General features: G+C 37.1%; 2 protein-coding genes and 1 pseudogene across 5 annotated transcripts; 2 read left to right on the top strand and 1 right to left on the bottom strand.

Annotated features, from left to right (window-relative positions):
* The first annotated feature begins 1,935 nt into the window (after positions 1-1,935).
* On the top strand, positions 1,936-3,717 carry LOC133875995 (thioredoxin-like 1-2, chloroplastic). 2 transcript variants are annotated; one of them, XM_062314291.1, is made up of 4 exons: positions 1,945-2,465; positions 2,562-2,744; positions 2,879-3,043; positions 3,147-3,717. In XM_062314291.1, exons 1-4 carry the CDS (start codon positions 2,217-2,219, stop codon positions 3,390-3,392), a joined length of 843 nt encoding a protein of 280 aa, XP_062170275.1. In that variant the 5' UTR covers positions 1,945-2,216; the 3' UTR covers positions 3,393-3,717. The 2 variants fall into 2 exon arrangements, with proteins under 2 accessions (XP_062170276.1, XP_062170275.1); XM_062314292.1 differs by lacking the exon at positions 2,879-3,043 and having other exon boundaries at positions 1,936-2,465.
* Positions 3,718-5,326: 1,609 nt separating this feature from the next.
* Positions 5,327-8,853, top strand: LOC133876403 (pectate lyase-like; annotated as a pseudogene).
* Positions 8,146-17,065, bottom strand: LOC133876402 (isochorismate synthase 2, chloroplastic-like). 3 transcript variants are annotated; one of them, XR_009901529.1, is made up of 17 exons: positions 16,910-17,065; positions 16,585-16,773; positions 14,623-14,870; positions 14,152-14,269; positions 13,934-14,050; positions 13,698-13,844; positions 13,456-13,530; positions 13,302-13,370; positions 12,480-12,598; positions 12,275-12,332; positions 11,585-11,695; positions 11,277-11,361; positions 10,550-10,647; positions 10,135-10,227; positions 9,955-10,028; positions 9,597-9,825; positions 8,146-8,537 (listed from the first exon to the last, which is right to left on the bottom strand). XR_009901529.1 is itself a non-coding variant. In XM_062314680.1 (16 exons), the coding sequence occupies exons 1-15, from the start codon at positions 17,030-17,032 to the stop codon at positions 9,972-9,974; spliced, it is 1,707 nt and encodes a 568-aa protein (XP_062170664.1). In that variant the 5' UTR covers positions 17,033-17,065; the 3' UTR covers positions 8,146-8,537; positions 9,955-9,971. The 3 variants fall into 3 exon arrangements, 2 of the variants coding, with proteins under 2 accessions (XP_062170664.1, XP_062170665.1); XM_062314680.1 differs by lacking the exon at positions 9,597-9,825; XM_062314681.1 differs by lacking the exon at positions 9,597-9,825 and having other exon boundaries at positions 10,550-10,644.
* Positions 17,066-19,813: the final 2,748 nt, after the last annotated feature.

Genomic DNA, 19,813 nt, shown 5'->3' with positions numbered 1-19,813 from the left:
GACTTAAGCATCGGAGTGTTCTCGGTCTAAGGACCGGGAACTCGTTGATGTCGCTTCTTTTGCAGGCAAAAGCCTCTCGGATCAGTCCTAGCCGGAAGCAAGAAGAAAGCCTCTCGGATCAGTCCTAGCCGGAAGCAAGAAGAAAGCCTCTCGGATCAGTCCTAGCCGAGTACAAGAAGAGAACTCTCAGATCAGTCCTAGCCGAGAACAAGAAGAAAATTGTCGGATCAGTCCTAGCCGAGAGCAAGAAGAAAACTCTTGGATCAGTCCTAGCCGAATACAAGAAGAGAACTCTCGGATCAGTCCTAGCCGAGAACAAGAAGAAAACTCTCGGATCAGTCCTAGCCGAGAGCAAGAAGAAAACTCTCGGATTAGTCATAGCCGAGAGCAAGAAGAAAGCATTCTCAGATCAATCCTTGCCGAGAGAGAGAAATAAAGAGAGCCGGGGGGGTCGGATTTAACCTCGGGTTTTGCAGGTTTTTCAGGAGTTAGGGAGAAAACCCAAAGGAAAAACAATAAGGTAATAGGGGGTAAGATTTAACCCTCAGGTTTTGCAGGTTAGCAGGTTTTCAGAATGAGACAAAGCTCGGGTTTCCTTAGACATAGAATTCTCATTATTCAAGCAAGCTTCGGATAAGGGAATTGGGGGGAAACTGTTAGGGATAAGTTTCACTCAACCCGATCCAATAAGGAGATAGACATTTAGCAACTACTCTAGAGAAATCAGTCATATCCCTGGTAAAATTGGGATAAGACTCATGGTCCAATCGAATAAGAAGAATGATCAGATCAGAAGTCTAATAAAGATATCAGATTAGAATTCTAATAAAGGGTTAGAGTCCAATTAGAACTCTGACGGCAGTTCTAGATCAACAAGGAGCATGAGTCCTAATCCAGGTTTGACTCTACCTCTATTCCTATAAATAGGCCCATAGCCTATGTATAAACTAAGACTCAGTTTTTATGCACATAGTATTATTTTATCATAGAAGCTAATTTAGGCATCGGAGCGGGATCCCCGGAAGGGTCCCTAGTTTTTGTTGTTTTGTAGAATTATTGAAAAGCGTGAAGAACATAAGAAGAACTTGCAGATTCACACCATACCGGAAACTGTACCAACACTTACTCTTTTGAAAAACACAACCCTTGCCTACTATTTAAAAATTCTTGACTTTAAATACGCTTTTAAACGAAGACAAATTCACAATTTTGTTTAAAATTACGCATTTAAAATCGTGGGTCCAAATGCAATCTTGCTTAACAAAAAACGAAAAACAAAAACACAATTTTCTTTTTGAGCAACATAAGATACCTCACTCTTTTTCTACCACTATCTCACTATGCTAGTGCAGTGGCGGTATCAATCGGTCCTTGAATCAGAATTTGTTACCAAAAAAAAAAAAAAAGTAATGTTACCTACTATATTTTTATCCCGCACAATCCCAATTAACTCTCGAATAAATTTTTATATATAAGATTACATTAGTATTATAAAATAATTGTAAAATTAAAAAAAAATAAGAATAAAAATAAAAATAGAAGACTAATTGTGTGGCTTTAAGCGCTACTCTTTTGTTTTTTTGCGCTAAGAAGGGGGCCCTTTATCCACATGTTGGAGAGCTGGAGAGGCAAAACACAGTCAACTGCGCGGTTTAGCGGTTTCATGGGACAACGTTGCCAACTGCCAAACGCAGAGAAAATCAAGGAAACATGGCCAACTCGATCCTCTACAGTCTACACAGTAACACAGAAGTAGACGGATCAGTCAACTTTACATATCATACACTGCTCTAATCTAATCTAAATACGGTTTTTCATTATCCAAAACAAATTAAAAAATAAATAAATTTGATTAACAACTTGGATAAACTAAAATCCAAATCAAAAAGATCCCCCACCAACCCCACCCCACCCCACCCCACCCCTTTCTCTTTTTCTTTTTAACCCCATTGCTTCCTTCCTTCCCTTACTTCGAAGCTTTGAAAGAACAAAAACAAAACCTTCGAAAGTGCGAATTTTCTGTTCAAATCGCGCGCGTTTGGTTGAAAATTACAAGTGGGTCTTGGGTTTCGAGGGTCTTCAAGGCTTTTTTTGCCTGAACTTTTTCATACCCCAACTACTCTTGTCTCCAAAAATTGGTGTTTGATCCAAAACGTGAAGTGGGTTCTGCTTGTTTCATGCTGTAAGCCCGCAAAAGGCACCTGATTTACATTATTATGATGACTTGTTCAATGAAGAGCTGTCTTTCCTTTTATGGGTTGAACATGAATGAAACTGTTCTTGGCTCGAAATCCAGAGGGGTTTGTGGGTTTTGTCCCTCTTTTGGTTCTTCACAGTCTAGAAACTCAAAATCAAGAGCTTTACCCGTTTTAAGTGTCGATTTTATGGGAAAGCCCCTACTTTTTGCAGATCAAACGCAGACAGGAGACTGGAGTCCCAAATCCCACAGCAATTTCTCTGTTCGGGTATGTGAATACTTTGCTTTTACTGTTTTATATTTTGGAAGGAATTTGCCGTTCCTTGCTGCATTTTGGGAACTAATGCTCAATATCTGATTTCAGGCACAAGCATCATTCTGTGTGAGCCGAGCTCGGAGATGGTGGGAGAAGACTCTAAAACCCAACATGGTGGAGATTCATTCGGCGCAAGAACTTGTGGATTCCTTGATTTATGCTGGTGATAGATTGGTCATAGTTGACTTCTACTCGCCTGGTTGTGGAGGTTGCAAAACTCTCCATCCTAAGGTATATTTGATTTTTGAAGCGTATTATTCTAGATAGAAATTTATCAAACACTTTTTCCCAGAATAAGCCCTTCACAAATTTATATACATCTAATTTGATTATAAAGCATTATATTGGGATTTTTTTTTTGTCAGATCTGTCAGCTGGCTGAACTGAACCCCAATGCAATTTTTCTTAAAGTTAACTATGAGGAGCTCAAAACTATGTGTCACAGTCTCCACATTCATGTTCTACCATTCTTTAGGTTCTATAGAGGTCCAGAGGGTCGTCTATCTAGTTTCAGCTGCACCAATGCAACTGTAAGATTTCAGTAAATCAACTTTTTATTGCTCGACTTCTCATAGCTTTAAATGGGTTATTTGTATTTCAAATGCTAAGACAGTCCAAATTCTTGTATTACAGATCAAGAAATTCAAAGATGCATTGGCAAAGTATGGGACTGAGCGATCTAGTCTTGGTCCTGCAAAAGGCCTAGATGAATCCGAGCTAATGAGTTTGGCATCAATCCACGAAATTTCAATACATTCACCATTTCCATCCTCCAGGGAAGAAAGTGTGGAGGATTTGGTTATGGAAAGCATAGATTTTTCTGGTGTCTTGAGCAAAGCAGGCAATAAGATGGAACTCAAAGAGGAGATGCTTTGTTGAAGATATCAAGTACAAAACAAAGCTCATTAGAAACATAAGTTATGGAGCAAAGCAGCTCCATATTTTTGAATTGCTGCTTCTGCTTTTTAGCTGTATATATATAATTATTGGGTTTTCCATAAAGCGGGGCTTCTGGGTTTTTTGAATTGAGCCCCTGCCTGTTTGGTTGATCTGTTATTGGATTGGTCCATTGGATACTGTGATCTGCTATAGAAGTTTATGCAGATCCAGCTTGATCAATATTTTGTCTTATTTCTGGTAGAAAATGGTGTTCTCATGTAATGTTTGATATCATATAATATAATGCAAGCTTAATTCATAAAAACTTGTCTTTCATATTATTTGGAATTATTCAACAATGATTGTAATCTCAACCATATGTTTCGTTTACCCAAATGCATTTCTCACCCTTGAGTATTTTATTCTTCGGTATCTTTCACTTCACCACCGCCTAATAAGGCCAGCCGACGACAGTTTTCAACGTCGCAGATTTATCACTAATCTCAGCCTCATATACCATTCTGTGGTCAAAATTCAAGTAGCTTCATAGACATTAGACCATGACAAAGTCAAGTATTTTGAACAGGTAAAGCAGTGTGTACACAATTCAATCCAAAAGGCATTTGGTTTGCACTTGTACCAAATTCTTGATCCTTCGGATATTAAGCACCAGTAGCATATAGCCAATATATATATATTTATAGATTTTATATATTTTGAGAATTAAACTGCTTTTTACTTTTGTACGCAATCTGTTCCGGCGACGGAATTCCTTCCGACAGTGACTCTGTTGTTTGGGTGTTTTCTGTAATACCCAAATGCTACTGGATTATTTGTTGGCTTGGTAGCTAGATCGGCCATTTTTTCTGTGTTAGAGTGTGCTTAAATGTAAAGAGTGGCTCAAACGGTGTTCATGTAATACTTGAGTATTGTTTGGACAGCTGTTTCAAGTCAGTTTATTCTGGCTTAAAGTGTATGGAGTCTTGGATCACTACTCTCTGTATTGCCTTCGGACTTCTTTCATCAATATATGGTAGCACATGCAATCTGTTAAAAAAAAAAAAAAAAATCTTTAATCTTTTTTCATATCATTAAAATATTATTTGTTGTACTTCCACTTTTTTTCTTCTCTCTCTATCTCTCTCATCTCCGTCTCTTTTATCCCCACAAAACAGTACTTCTCTCTTCCACTTCCTCTTTTGACAGCAACCCATAACCAAATACCTTGGTTATAAAATGATTCATCAACCATGTCCTATATGTCATGAGTGAATGCACGCTTACATCTAGTGACCATTTTAGACATATATATATATATATATATAGTTGTACTCCAAAATCAATTTGGTACCAGTACAAAGTAGACGTCTAAATAAGTAATTTTACATTTTGGATAAGTTCTTTTTGGATATTTTAGATGACATGGGACCTAGCTGGAGTTGGTACATCTCTCAGTTGAGAAATCAATGCAGTTTGTTGAGCCAAGTTTTTAAATATTTCTCATTTTCCTCGCTTTCCTTTAATGAAGTTGAAAATGGTTCCCATCTTAATTAGTTTAATAATCTTAGGGAGATGTAGCCATGAATTGGCTCCTGTTTCATTAACTAATAATCTGGGACAAACAGATATAGTTTAGCCATGTGCGGCTAGCTAATAAAACTAATGTTAATGGAAATTAAAGCAGATAACCAGGGCACCACAATGTCCACGAGCCCAATAAAAAAAAACACACCATGGTCCACAGGTGATGAACACTCATTTTCCCCTTGAAGAAAAGTGGGTCTCGAAACATGGCTTCTAGAGTGGCACCGACGTGGATGATTCTGACTCTCACCAACCTGGGCTCCACATATAATATGATTTCATGTTGGACATGCAAGTGGTTTCAACCCCCCAATCATTTTGCTCTACTGTTTCAGAAGACAAGTTGTTCTTTTAGGAAACTCAGCATTCAGATCATCACAAGCATAAATGCAATGGATAGAGTACTAGTTTCTTTATCTATATATATATCTTTTTAGGACAAGGTGTCGAGTTGGGCAAATAATCTTGTGATTTTATAATGTTTTTCAGTTTTTGTTTTCTACCCTAGCTAAGGTGTCATTCTCTAATTAGAGGGCACAAAAGACCGGGTTTGTACTAGGTCCATATAGAAGTTAATTTTCTTTTATAACTGTTTTGTGTTTTAAGTTGTTTGTTAATGTTTTTGTTTCTAATAGAAAATAGTAATAATGTTTCTTTCACATCTTTTGTATAACTTTTTTTAAGATCAACCATTGGATATTTGGGGCCCACATGTAGGAAAACAGATCCAATGGTTAATCATTTAAAAAAAAAAAAAAAAGTTGTTAGAGTTGTAAGAAAGTTGTGCAACAATCATTTTTCCATAGAAAAAACTAAAGGTTGTTTGTTCCACGTGGATATTTTTCTTTTAGTGTGAACTGTGAATCTTTTTTGGCAAGAGTTAGTAGCGTGAGAATCATGTGCTTCTAGGACAGACGTTAGTTTAATAAACTTTATATAAAGAAATTTTTTCAACCCAGTTTAGGAAAAATCTTTGTTCTTTGTTTGTAAAGTTTAATATTTAGGAATCTACAATTATTTGCCCGAATTTCTGAGAAATCGGGCATGTGATTGTGAGAGACTATTTATGGGACTCACCTGACAGAATAAATGGTTGGGCAGCTCAATTTTTATTTGGTCACGTGGGTCCCATAAGTAGTCTCTTACAATCACCTGTCCGAATTCTCTCAAATTCGGACAAATAATTGTAGACGATCATAATCCAAAAACTTGATTGCTTTGGGTGGCTCTCCTCCCTTCCCTCCCTACGTCTCATTTTCTTTCTTTTCTTCCTCTAGATTTCTGGCTCTAGTACTTAATCATACCCTTGCATAATCCTTTTGAAACTTTTAGTCGAAGAACCATCCAACTTCCTCGTTGCATATATTGAAAACAAGCTAAACTTGACACCAAGGGTTTAAGTTGAAGAGACGGCAATGGAAGGTATGAAGCTTGGATTGCTGGTTTTCTGTGCTTTGGTTGCAATGTTTCCAACCCTGAGGGCTCACATTGCCAATTTCGATGAGGCGTGGCAGCAGCAGGCGGAAGAAGCTAGGAGGACGCCCTCAAAGCCTACCACTGAAATCCTGAGGACGTCACCGGTCATTTTAACGAGCAAGTCCACGAGTAAGACCATTAAATTTCAGTTTAATGACAACTGCTTCATGCATGGAGCATTATATGACATAGTAGATGTTTGCATGGAAAGTAAAACTAAATGGTTTTCTGGGAATTGAAAGAAATCTAAACAGTATGAAGGTTTTCGGTTTTGCTTAATGTTCTGCAGAGGTGTGCAACACCCTTATATACAGAAATGTACATGAGTAAAATAATAGACTGTTAATTACAGAGGGAGGTGTTCATTTCCCTGCAGTATCGTGAACCATGGGATATGCAGTATGGCTTGAAGTAAGGGAATGACTTGCAGTGTGGTTCATAGGATCATGCAGCATGGGCATGACTTGTGATTGAGTTCATGGGATCTGCAACAATATGGGCACCTGTAGGAGATACTTGGTGATGACAGCAGGTCTTGTTTATGTATGTCTTGAATGTATGTGTTGCATTATCTGAGTGAGAGATTGGTTTACCATGAATTGTATGGTTGGGTCGTTAATGTTTTTTTTTTTTTTTCAACTGTAACTTCCATGCAGGGCCATGGAAGGAGGCAATAGCACAAGGAGAAGTTTAGGCAGACACATCAATCTGTGTAAGGCTACAAACCCAATTGATCGATGCTGGAGATGCTACAAATACTGGGGTAAGCACCGCAAGAGGCTAGCCAATTGTGTCAGGCTTCAGTCTTGGGACAACCGGAGGCAAGGCTGGGAAAATCTATGTGGTCAAGGATGCATCGGACAGTATATGACATAGTGAACCCTAAACCAGGAACCTTGCACCATGTCGTGATCCATCCCAAGCCACTCTGGATCATATTTTCACACAAAATGGCGATTAGGCTAAACGAAGAGCTATTGGTGATAAGTGACAAAACCATCGATGGACGTGGGGCTAGTGTGCACATTTGCAATGCTGCTCAAAGAACCCTTCAATTTGTGAAAAATGTGATGATCCATGACCTCCACATCCATGATATAAAGAAAGAGACCAGTAGCCTAATTAGAGACGCACTTGATCACTATGGCCTTCGCACGAAGAGTGATGCTGATGGAATCTCTATTTTTAGATGCTCGAATATTTGGATCGATCATATTTCAATGTCAAATTGCCAAGATGGACTAATTGATGTCATGCAAGGATCCATGGCCATCACCATCTCCAATTGCTACTTCACCAAACATAATGAGGTAGACCGTAGATCGATCGTAATTCAAGCTTCAATGAAATATATTTTTCTCAATGATTTATGAAAGGTAATAAGCATGTATGGCCGTATGCATGCATGCAGGTGAAGTTGTTTGGTGCAAGCAATATATTCGAGGGTGATAAACTCATGCAGATAACTCTTGCTTTCAATCACTTCGGTCAGGGATTGGTGCAAATTAAAGGATGCCAAGGTGCCGATATGGGTTTGTCCATGTTGACACCAACGACTACACTCATTGGCTCATGTATGCCATTGGTGGTAGCCAAGATCCTACCATTCTTAGCCAGGGTAACCGGTTCCCATTGCAGCTTCTAAGGAGGTAGGCATACTACAATCATAGGCACAAGATGCAAAGTTAAAAAATACAAATTCAACATTTCTCTTTTCCAATTTCAAATTCTCTAACAGAAGCCTCTTAAGTGTCAATCATAAATCATCAAATTATTCACATACAATAACCCAAAAGGAATGAAAGAATCAATTAATCCACATACATTCACTTGCATACATTTGATATTTTATATTTAGAAATAATAACGTATTTCACGTGTGGGTGGTCTAGGTGACGAAGAGGGACTATGCACCTGAGAGTGAGTGGAGGACATGGAATTGAAGTCAGAGGAGGATTTGTTGATGAATGGAGCCTTCTTTGTCCAATCTGGAACGCATATTAGAAAGATGGACAAGGAGAAAGTGATCACAGCAAAGCCAGGGAAGTTCGTGAGAAGGCTCACACGCTTTGCAGGTGCTCTTAACTGCATTGAGCATAAGCCATGTTAAGATACATATGCATGTATATTTATAGGGAGTTCAAACTGAACCCTACAGTTAAAGCAGAGGTTGTAGCAGCAGAACTAAGAGCAAATGGACATAGCATAATCACTCTTATTGTGTTTGTTGTTTCTATTTTGGGTGAGAGACGAGAAAACAAAAAATAATGGAATTGGTATAAGGGGGAAGATAAATGTAAAGATGCCTATTAGGTAGAACTACTTTTTTGTTGAAGTTAAATAACAAAGATAGTTCAGTAATACTCTTATATAACCTATTCTCTTGTGAGTTTCATTTTATTCACAACATCCATATACAGACATTGTATGCGATACAATGGTTTTTCCATTCCGACATTGCTTAAGGCATCTCTTTGTATTTGAATAACTTACAATATTCAAAGAATTTGGAAAAAGTACACATACTACTCCCCACAAATTACCACCCCCGCACGGGTAAACTATCGATTACGTAAATTTCTCTCAAACTACTAAAAATGTCAATGCCCCCAAGGCCAATAAAAAGATAAAAATGATCATAAAATTTTTTATAAGACAAAAATATCCCTATAAATTCGGAGAAAAAATAAAATAAAATAAAAACAAAAAACTCAATTTTTTTTTTTTAAAAGGTGGTTCGAAAACCACCCCCGAAACTGACCGTTGTTTGGGGTGGTTGATCCATCCCATGGGGGGTAGTTCGACCACCCGAACCACCTGGGGGTGGTCCGGCCACCCAAATTTATTTAATTTAATTTAATTTTTATTAAGGGTATTTTTGTCATTAGTGAGAATATTGACAATTTTTGGTAATTTGGGGGGAGGAGGGGGAGACATTGAAGTAATTGATAATTTGGAGAGGACATTGATAATCAGGTGGTAGTTTGAAGGAATATGTGTAATGTCCCAAAGAATTTTAATAACTTTCCTGATATTTGAACATAAGCCATGTAGATGTTTAACACATTCAAAGCACTAAATGAAAATAGATGTACTGAAGGGATTATCAAACTATGGAACCAACGATTTGGAAAAAGTATTTACATGACTGGTGATTCTCTGAGTGCTGCATGATATTATTGAGGTTATATCTCAAAACATCCTTGATGACAGAATCGAGCAAGTTGAAACCCCTTTTCCCCTTGATATTCAGATTACTTACAAATCCTGTTTGCTTCTGTTTATTATAACTTCTCCAGCAACTTGACCTTTTTTTTTCAAGCAAATCAGAACACAAGATAACACCTAATGTTCACTACTGGTGACCACCAATCTGGAAAAATTGAAAAACCAGGGTAACAGGTTCTTAATACTAGTTTGGAACATGTGAACTATGGATTTCATCGAAAGAAGTAGAAAGAAATAATAGCATGTGCAAAATAAGACTGTCAGAACCACTAACCTTTCAGTTTATACTCCTCAAGTTATAACTTTTGGTGCAGAGGCAGTTCGTTCAAGTTTAAGCAACTTGGTGAACTACAGAACAGATCAGAACACATTAAAACAGAGTTCACACAACCATCCGTACACATCCATACCCACCCACCCTCCCTCCCATATACACGTGCATGGAGAAACATACCTGAGATATCTTGAGTTCCAATTCATCCCACTCCAAAGATGGATTGCTTCCTTCCACTATTCCTGTTCCAGCATAGATCAATGCACCAAGACCCTAGGATCCTCCAAATTGGTCAGAACTAAATATTGTCAAGCGAATTTACAAAAAAAAAAAATATTGTCAAGAGCATGAGTACAAAATGGTATGGACAATTACAAGATATTCCTACAATATATTCCTACAATATACAAAACAAATTAATTGCTCTTACTACTACTTAAGGTTTACCATTGATAACTTTGGACTTAGTTCTGAGGCATCAGTAAAATGTGGGTGAACCACTTCTCAATTGATTTACGATATCATAAGTTCTGAAGGCAGTTTTACTAGATCAAAAGGAGAGGTAGCAGACAATAAACGAATTTACTTAGCTCACCTTTTCCACTAATGCAGACCTGATGCCAACAGCAAACTCGCTCTCTCCTCCGCTAAACCAACCAACAGGCCCAGCATACATTCCTCGATCAAATACTTCTAAACAAGACACGTAAAAATTTACAATTTTATAGACATTGATGGAAACCAAATATATATATATATCTTAGTTGAGGAAGATAAAAAAAAATGGTGGGGGGGGGGTACCTAGGCCTATGACAGTGGTACTGAATTAAAGCCACAACTCTGTATGACAAATTGGAACCTATACTAGAGCTCCAAATTCAGAATCTAGTCCTAGCTCTACAAATTCTTCCAACACTACCTCCATCACCACTACCACAACCAACGCCACTATGACAACCTTTATTTACGGCCACCACCACCAGATTCACCACAAATAGCATAACCACAACCTCCCCTTTCACCCCATCATTTATCAGTACCAGTAGCATATCCTGCTTATTCCGTACATAGTACACTTCCTTGGTTCTTTATAGAGGGCACATACATTTTTGACATCTTTATTTCTTCCGCACGTTTAACCTTAACTGTCAAGATTAAATTTTCTTCTCTAAAACTAATACAATTAATCAATTGAGTACAAATTAAAGACCAAAAACATCATAGAATCTATTATCTAAAAGAACCTAAGAAAAAATAAAGAAAGCTAGTACAGTGCTGCAAAAAAAAAAAAAAAAGGACATGTACAGTCATATAGCATCTACCAGCTTCTGCAATAAAAAGCCGTGCCTCTTCTGTTGGAAATCCACAAACAGCTGGACTTGGATGAAGAGAAGCCAAGATGTCAAACTGGAAAAGAAAGATATAAATATTACAACTATATTTGTAAATTAACAATCAACATTTCAAACTTTTTGGAAGAAAAGCAACTGCAAAGTCATGTAATTTTGGGTTTAGGGGGGTGTAAACCAGAAGGATGAAAAATGTAAAAATTGAATCCGAATAAGAAATCAAACTTCTACTTGATAGAAGGCAACTTATTATTTTGGACACCGCATTGTATGGTTTTTACCTCATCATCTTCACTTCTTAATCTGCCTGCCAATCGAGCATATAAATGCTGGACTCTTGGGAGTTTCCGTATCGCTTTCTTTGGTTCTACCACTACCCCATTACATACAGCCTGCAAAGCAGAACTGAGTCAACAGAATTGAAGATGCCAAAATAATTTTGATAGTCTATATATAACATATGCCCAGTACGAGGGTGCTGGGTCAGCAGCTAATGCCATATCATATAGCAAACTGCTTATATGGATGTTGTAGGCTTCAAGGCCAAAATGAGAAGGCTAGTAGCATGATAGCATTATTTGAAACATGCCCTATACAGAAGAGAATACTAATGGTGGAGACTTAGACAACTCAAAGCAGTAACTGGGACGCAAGAGAAAAGCGTTCATACATGAACTGTAATGGTCCATTGTCATGAATAAGGCATGTCTCTCAACATAGACAATTGACAGACTTAATTACTATAACACATTGATCATTACAATGGACCATTAGCGTTTTATCGGGAGGTCTACATTATGCAATGAGCTCTTTTACTCCATCACTGAGGATTCTAGACATTTTACTCTGTCAGAGGAAAAAACCAGTACTCTCTCTCTCTCTCCCTCTCTCTAGCAGTGAAGTTGGAAGGCCACAACTACCATAGAATACACAAAGAGAAATATCTCTAACAGGAACAAAAGTAAACTTGCCTCTAATTTTTTTCTTATGCTTTCTCGCACTATAGTAAACTCAAGGTGATCCTTCGGACTGCAAAGTCAATACAGGGACAAGTGACATGATACAAGTTGGATGTCAGTGACTCACAAATAATTGAAATTACTTGCATCATTAGTAATGGTATAAACATCCTCATAAATCAACAACTATTAAGTTTACAGTGATAAAAATAATAACCTGGAAAGTAAATCAAGTTCTACTTGAAGATCTAGAGTCGTTGATCCACCTCTACCACGGGTTCCAGCCAAAGCCTCGCTACTAATGCTAAGACATTTTCTATGAAATAGTTGCTCTGGCTATTCACAAAGTTGATATAAGTCAAACTAAAATAGGAGGGCCAGGGGAGAAATATTTACTGCTGTATTTAATTTTTCTGTAGCTTTAGTTTGAAATGTACTAAATGGAAAAAATATAAACTGAATTTTCTAATTAGATTCTTGCCTTTTTATATATAATGAAATGTGATATTGAACATCAAAAGCAGCGTAGGAAATGAAATCAAATGCTGAATATCAAATCCAATGGCTTTGAAAGTGAAAATGATAGTAAGTATCACCAAGTAATGGGCACAAGCAATGTAGCTGAACAGGAAAATGTAAATTTTATAATAAAAAAAAAGGTTCCTTTTTTGGTTAAGTAAAATGAAGGAAATAATTTCACAAAGAGTACTTCTTTAGTGATCTAAACAGACAAGTGAATGCCTTGCCAGACACAGTAGGCATAGATAATATGTACGTATCCCATTTTTAGTGGGTGATAAACAGGATAAAGGGAAAGAGAGTAACAAAAATGCCTCCCGAGGAACTTTGCTGCCTGTCAGCATCCTGTCTTAAAGTTCACTCATGCGACTTTCGAATAAGATCATAGGAAACCATACAAAATCTATTTCATCAGCAAGATTTTCAAATTGGTGCAACACAGTATGGATAATCACAGAAAATCAAGTGCAAAAGAAGCATAAACTAAGTTAATGTGTGATAAGTAATGCAACCCAGTTACCGTGTTTCCAATAAATGCTGGGGCATTAGGCGGCTGCAGACAAAACTGATAAGCATTTTCTCCTTCAACCTGCAAATTTTACCACATATATGCTAATCTTAACTTGTTACTACAATTATCCATTCATTATTGAACTAAGACCAGAAAACAGTACCTGTAAACAAGCTAACCATGTTATAGGGTCAATATCTGTAGTAGTTACCACTCTGCTGCTCCGTGCTAGTACAACCTTAATTTCCAAGACAAGATTGACCCGTTAATACTGAAGAGAGAGAAACCAAAAAGGAGGCAAGTAGGGGGTGAATGTGGTAGCAAATTAATTTTCACAAGTTAAGAAACTGAATATTCAAAAACAATAAGACTAAAGCGAAGCACAGCAGAGAGATTATATAACACCTTAATCAGTGCAGAGTTGCTTCTGTCAATCAGCTGCAAGGCTCTGTTTACAGCAAGATCCCAATATGTCTTACTGGGGATGTGATTATTGCTTATTATGAATGTTCTTGGAACCTCTTTTCGCAGCTTTACAACAGTGGAAGAAACCTGCATCATCAATGAATGTATAAACATGATATGGAATAAAAGATAAACTGTCCAATATCTACTCATCATGCAAAGCCCAATATATGAACCTGGCACATGGTAGCCTGAAGTGCATCAATAGCCATTCCCCATGTCCATGAAAGGGATTTGTCCCATGCAACAGTTGCGGCAAGCATTGAGCTTCCTTCAAGCTCATCAAGCTCAACCTGTCATTCAGTATCTAGCAGCATATGGTATTAATACTAACTAACAAGAAACATGACCTAAGGCTACTGACTACATGGTGAAAATAACACAACTTCTCTACCTGAGGAACCATGAAGTAAAAGGATCCAAAACCCTCCCATTCTGATGATATGCTAGACCTCGCATCGAAACGTATAGCCCCATAAGCACGGATTAAAGGGCACTTCTTTGAGAGGAACCTTCAAATAGGGAATACAGAAAATCAGGATTCCCCATTTAACACACAGGCTTCCAAAATGAAGAAACACCCCCAAAAAAAAAAAAAAAATACTACTTATATAAAGTCTCATCTTTAAGGTTCCCTTGTGATAATTATCAGTTGTTCAAGCTTAAGCTGATGGGAAAAACTAAACTTAATCATATAATCAATATTCTAATACTATCAAATCATACTTGTCACATTTGCTGTGTGTCCTCAAATCAAAGGTGAAAGGAGAAAGCTTTTTCAATGCAATAACATTATTCAAAAAAACAAAAAACAAAACAAAAGAGAGAAGTTAGAAGAAGAAAACGAGATTACTTTTTACTTTACCTCTTAATGGATTTCCAATCGCTATATGAGAAGGGATGAATACTGTGGAACAAGACCGCGGAGCCCACACCAGCTACGCTGACCAAATTGTGTGCACCCATTGAGATGCCATTGCCATTGGCATTGCCATTTGTGAAACTCAAAAGGTCGGAACAGCCGGTTCGACCGGAGAAGAAGCAGCGAGGAAGGAGGAGGTTGTGTTGGGCGTGGAGCCAATCAATTGCTTCAACCGGCTGCTGGATTGGCACCTTCACTAACAACAACATTAGCTTTGCCTCTCTTTCTATTTCCTTCGGCTCTTCTATGTTTTTATTCCAGGAAATTCAAATTTAGTCCTATGTTTCACTGCATTTCAATTTTTTACTCTTTTAAGTTTTCAATATTTATAATTATATATTTTAATATTTTTTTAAATATGTTTTTTTGTCAACAGTATTCCAAGTCAAACCGATTAATTATCATGCCATGTGTTAATTGCACATGACACAATTTGATTTATCTTAAATAAAAGAGTTAAAAACAATTTTTTTCTTTAAAAAAAGAAAAGAAAAGAGAGAGGTGATTAATCAATTGTGTCACATAGCATGTACAATTGGCATATTATATTTCAAATTAAGAGCCACCTGATATTAATTAATTGGTCCGATAATAAGTATGTGAATAAATTTATTTGAAATCAAACAAAAATTTAATAACTTTATTTTCGAAATTGAAAATTCAGAGACTAAATCCAAATCTCATGAACTAAATTTAATAACCCGTGAGAAGCTAATAATTTTTTAATAAAATTTTCAGCACTACACCTAGACCTTTAAAAATAAAAAATTAAATAAAAAAAAATCTACTCTATCAGTAACAATTCATTAGAGTTGGGGTTTGCATGTTTATAGTCGGGAAAATAGTTCTACCACGGCAATCCCTATTTATGGCGCAAGAGAGGGGGTAAAAAAAAAAAAAAAAAAAAAAAAAAAAAAAAAAAAAAAAAAAAAAACTAAAACAAATATTCCTAAAATTTATTACTAAATCATTTATCATGGGCTAAGTTATAGTATTAAACAAAATGACCGTTCCACTTTTCTAAGTCTGCTGTATGATATTTTTAAAAAAATAATGCTATTTAATAAAATGTTATTTGTGTTGCAGTAAAAATTAGTCATTGGATTAACATTTATATTAAAAAATAAATAAATAATTAATAGCTAATTTTTATTGTCGTCATCATAAATGTATGGCAGTTTACTAAATAATATTTCTTTATTTTTAAATTGGCAATAATATTAAAATGGATAAAGTTAAAATCGTAGTTAATAAATTATGGACATAAATTTTCTACAAACCGATTTATAGGAAATTTTATACAATCCACATATAAGATTGACATGTGTCACTTTGCAGCTGAGAAAAACATATCTTGTTTTAATAGCATGTGTTTCTCATGTGTTTAAAAGACACATGTCACTCCTACATGTGAGTTGTATAAATTTTTTAACAAACCGGTGTATAAAAAATTTATGTCCATTAATTATTACTTGTTTCAAAATTTTAAATTAATAAAAAAACAATCATTCAATTTTTTTTTTCCCTGTTATTGTATTACGATAAATTAATAAAAAAAAAATTATAATTATAAAAAGTAATTACTTAATCAATTTTCTAACACTCTCCTACTCGGCTACTCTAATGCTTTTGACGAGAAATTACAAAGTTATTCTAAAAAAATTAAACTCACCGTCTATCATTTCTTTTTTTATTTGGGGATAATTTTATTTGCAGAACCGCCATGCTATTGGGTCGTTCTATTTAGCGCAGGATAAGGAAAAATACTTTCGTAGGACGCCGTTCAATGGAAGATTGCCACGTGGCATGAACCCCCCACAGTACAGATAAGAAAGACTTGCATTTTCACACACATACGCAGTTAGCTAGCTAGAGACAGCCCATGAGTTGTAGAGCTAAGCTAACCTCGAGACGAATAATTCCAGATGTAAATGGTGGTGGCTCGGATTTCAACTGAGAAATGGCGGAGTTGAGCCTCTCCATAGCCAATGCAGGCGATGGAACTGCCGGAAAAGCCCGCGTTTCAATGTTTCCTACGGGGTTTCTCGGGTCTCCTTCGCACCCATTCATGGAAAGTGAACACAATTGATATTTCTGCTCTCAACAACATATATATAATATATATACACACACATTTGTCTGTCAAAGCTGAGTTTTTAAGATGAAATATATATATATAAATTGAATGGATTGCATGTACGATGTAGGGGCCGGGGAGTGGCTTAATTACCTGATGGAAGAAATGAATGGATTGCCTAATGGAAAATGGTGGGGCGGCAGAGATGCTGCATTTTGCCGATTCTGGGTCGATGAAACGAGCAAGGAAGCACCCCGAAGCACCAGCAGAGGCCATGAAGAGAGAGATAGATAGATAGAGAAGCTTGCAATTCCAAAGAATGAACGGCTGTCATATAATATAATGCACCTTAATTCATAAAAACAAATCATTGTACGTGGCATGCACGTGCTACCCAAAGCGGTGAAAATATTATTCTTCGCTATCTTTCACATCGCCACCGCCTAATAAGCCCAGCCAATGATAGCTTTCCACGTCGCAGATTTATCACTTGGTCTCAGCTTCTTATACAATTCCATGGTCAAAATTCAATTAGCTTCTTACACCATGGCATGTCAATCAAGTATTTTCAACAGGTAAAGTATAGTAGTGCGTACACAATTCAATCCAAAAGGCATTTGGTTTGGAGTTGTACCAAATTATTGATCCTTGAGATGATAACAATAATTTGGTTTCCTCTTACACTTCTACAACATTTATGCGAGCATATACCATTATACCGGTCGAATCGAGCTAAGTTCATACAAACCTTAAATTTATACAAACTTGAATTTTTTGTTCAAGCACTATTCATTTAATAAACGAACCAATCTCAAATCAAACTAATTCGAACTGAGCCTGGTCATGTTCAAGAGTAACTTTGCTCGCTTACCGCCCTAACTCCAAAAAGCTTTAACATACTCTTAATTCCCCAAAATCAATTTGGTACCGATACAAAGTAGACATCTAAATAAGTAATTGTCTAAATAAGTAATTTTACATTTGGATAAGACCTTCTGGATCTTAGATGACATGGGACCCAGTTGGACTTGGGACATCTTTTCGTTGAGAAATCAATGTAGTTTTGTAACATTCCGATTTCATATTGGAAAGATAAGTAGCTTACATATTGTGGGTGGTTTATAAAGATAGTCGTAAGTGTTAAGTCTCATATTGCCTGGTTATTAAGTGAAACCAGGTTTTATATGGGATTCTAAGAAAGTTTTAAATTAACTAGTCCTTCTGAGGTGATAACGCAGATGTAGCTAGGGTTTTTTTTAGGTCGTTACAAATGATATCAGAGCCATAATCCAACTTGAGATTGGGGGAGCGTGCACAAGCCCATGAGAGTAATTAGTGGGCACTCGCTGGGATGCCAAGAATAGGGTAATCCCATGAGGGTCACTAGCGGTGACGCTAGGTCCCAAGAGAGGATGATTGTGATGTCTCACATCGCTTGGGTATGGGAATGAGGATATGCTTATATGTATATTCGTACCCTTCTTGACATAACACATTTTAAAGTCATGATGATCATGAACTTATCAGAACTCTGCAATTAAGCGTGCTTCTACGAGAGTGGTACCGAGATGGGTGACCTTCTGGCAAGTTTGGTTCGATGGAACCAAAAGCGAACAATATTATGTCGTTGAGGTGGGTCGTTATAAATGGTATCAGAACCACCTAGTAACGTCAGGTCATGTGGTACTGGAGCACCTCATGGCATGTCCTAATATGCGACCTGGATGTTACAAACTCCTAACATCCTTGTCAGGGGTATATCATGCGGTGCTCTAGTACCATATGATCTGGCGTTAATATATAGCTTTAATACCATTTGTAACGACCTAGAGAAAATCGCTAGCCACATCTGCGCTATCACCCCAAAATGATTACTCAACTTGGAGCTTTCCTAGAATCTCTAATAAAGCCCAGTTTCACCTGGCAATAAAGACAATGTGAGACATAGCACTCATAAATATCTTTATAAACCACTCAGTTTATGTGAGCTATTCATCTCTTCCCAATATAGGACCGGGGTATTACAAATTTGTTGAGCAAGTTTTTAAAGTTCCTTTCGAAATTTAAATATTTCTCCTTTTCGTCTCTTTCTTTTAGTAAAGTTGAAAATGGTTCCATCCTAATTAGTTAAATAATCCAGGGAGATGTAGGAATGAATTGGCTCGTGTTTTTTTAACTAATAATTTGGGAGGAAGTTCTCTTTTCTCTCTCTCTCCCCCCCCCCCCCCCCCCCCACACCCTTTTTAACACTCGGCTGCAAGGGGAGGAGGGGGTTTTGTACCTCTCTCCCCCTACTACCCCCTTTCTCATTTTCCTACTTATTCTCACTTTTTTCGAAGTTTTTTTTGCCTCTTTGGAGGCTTTATCCGCATCTTCAGAAGCTCTATTCAAAGCTCAGTTCACAAGCTTTCTTGGCTTCTCCAACACTTTAAATGGTCCAGCATGGCGGTATTCTCATCCTCCATGCCTCGAATCCGACTATTTTTTGAAGTTTTTAGTTTTGATTATTTCAAAATTAGATCTATCACCTTCAAGAAGCTCCATCGTCACACGCGCATTTCCACCGAGTTCCTAGGCCTCTCCGCTTCAATCCATCGTCTGCTGCATCTTTGTCCGGCCAACACGCGCCGGAACATGAGCAGCCCTCAATCGCACTTGATTATTTCCTCTGCCTTCCTCCAATCTTCTATGGTTGTATCCATTACCTTATAGCCATCGTCGCCCGCGTGTAATCTTTCCGCCCCAGTGTATGCCACCCCATCTGTTGATGATACTGTTTCGTATTTTTATTTACTATCTTTTAAATTTTTCCCATAATTTGTTATTCTTTATGTTTCTTTTTTTGGCTAGTTTTTTTGTTTTGACCTTTTTTTTGTTATTAATTTTTTTTTTGAAGAAAAGGTCAATTTTCATTAATCAAGAGAAGGGTACAAATTCAGCCATCATAAAATGCGTACATAAAAACCACCATAGAGGTGCACATAAGCCACCACCATAAAGGTGTATACCCAAACCGAGCCAACAACCGACTTAGACTATTGCAGACAGAATGCTACA

The sequence above is a fragment of the Alnus glutinosa genome, chromosome 8, assembly GCF_958979055.1.
Source record: "Alnus glutinosa chromosome 8, dhAlnGlut1.1, whole genome shotgun sequence".
NCBI classification, from domain to species: Eukaryota; Viridiplantae; Streptophyta; class Magnoliopsida; order Fagales; family Betulaceae; genus Alnus; species Alnus glutinosa.
The sequence above is the reverse complement of the archived record's forward strand: the minus strand, read 5'-3'. Positions and strand labels throughout refer to the sequence as shown.

What these genes read in the sequence shown, in the direction of transcription:
- LOC133875995 (XM_062314291.1), top strand. Translation starts at nt 2,217, where the DNA reads ATGATGACTTGTTCAATGAAGAGCTGTCTTTCCTTTTATGGGTTGAAC. An exon ending in GCAAAACTCTCCATCCTAAG is followed by an intron (nt 2,745 to 2,878) that starts GTATATTTGATT and finishes TTTTTTTGTCAG; the next exon opens with ATCTGTCAGCTGGCTGAACT. An exon ending in TCAGCTGCACCAATGCAACT is followed by an intron (nt 3,044 to 3,146) that starts GTAAGATTTCAG and finishes CTTGTATTACAG; the next exon opens with ATCAAGAAATTCAAAGATGC.
- LOC133876402 (XM_062314680.1), bottom strand. Translation starts at nt 17,032, where the DNA reads ATGGCCTCTGCTGGTGCTTCGGGGTGCTTCCTTGCTCGTTTCATCGAC. An exon ending in TTCAGGCTACCATGTGCCAG is followed by an intron (nt 13,845 to 13,933) that starts GTTCATATATTG and finishes TTGATGATGCAG; the next exon opens with GTTTCTTCCACTGTTGTAAA. An exon ending in CATGGTTAGCTTGTTTACAG is followed by an intron (nt 13,371 to 13,455) that starts GTACTGTTTTCT and finishes TAAAATTTGCAG; the next exon opens with GTTGAAGGAGAAAATGCTTA.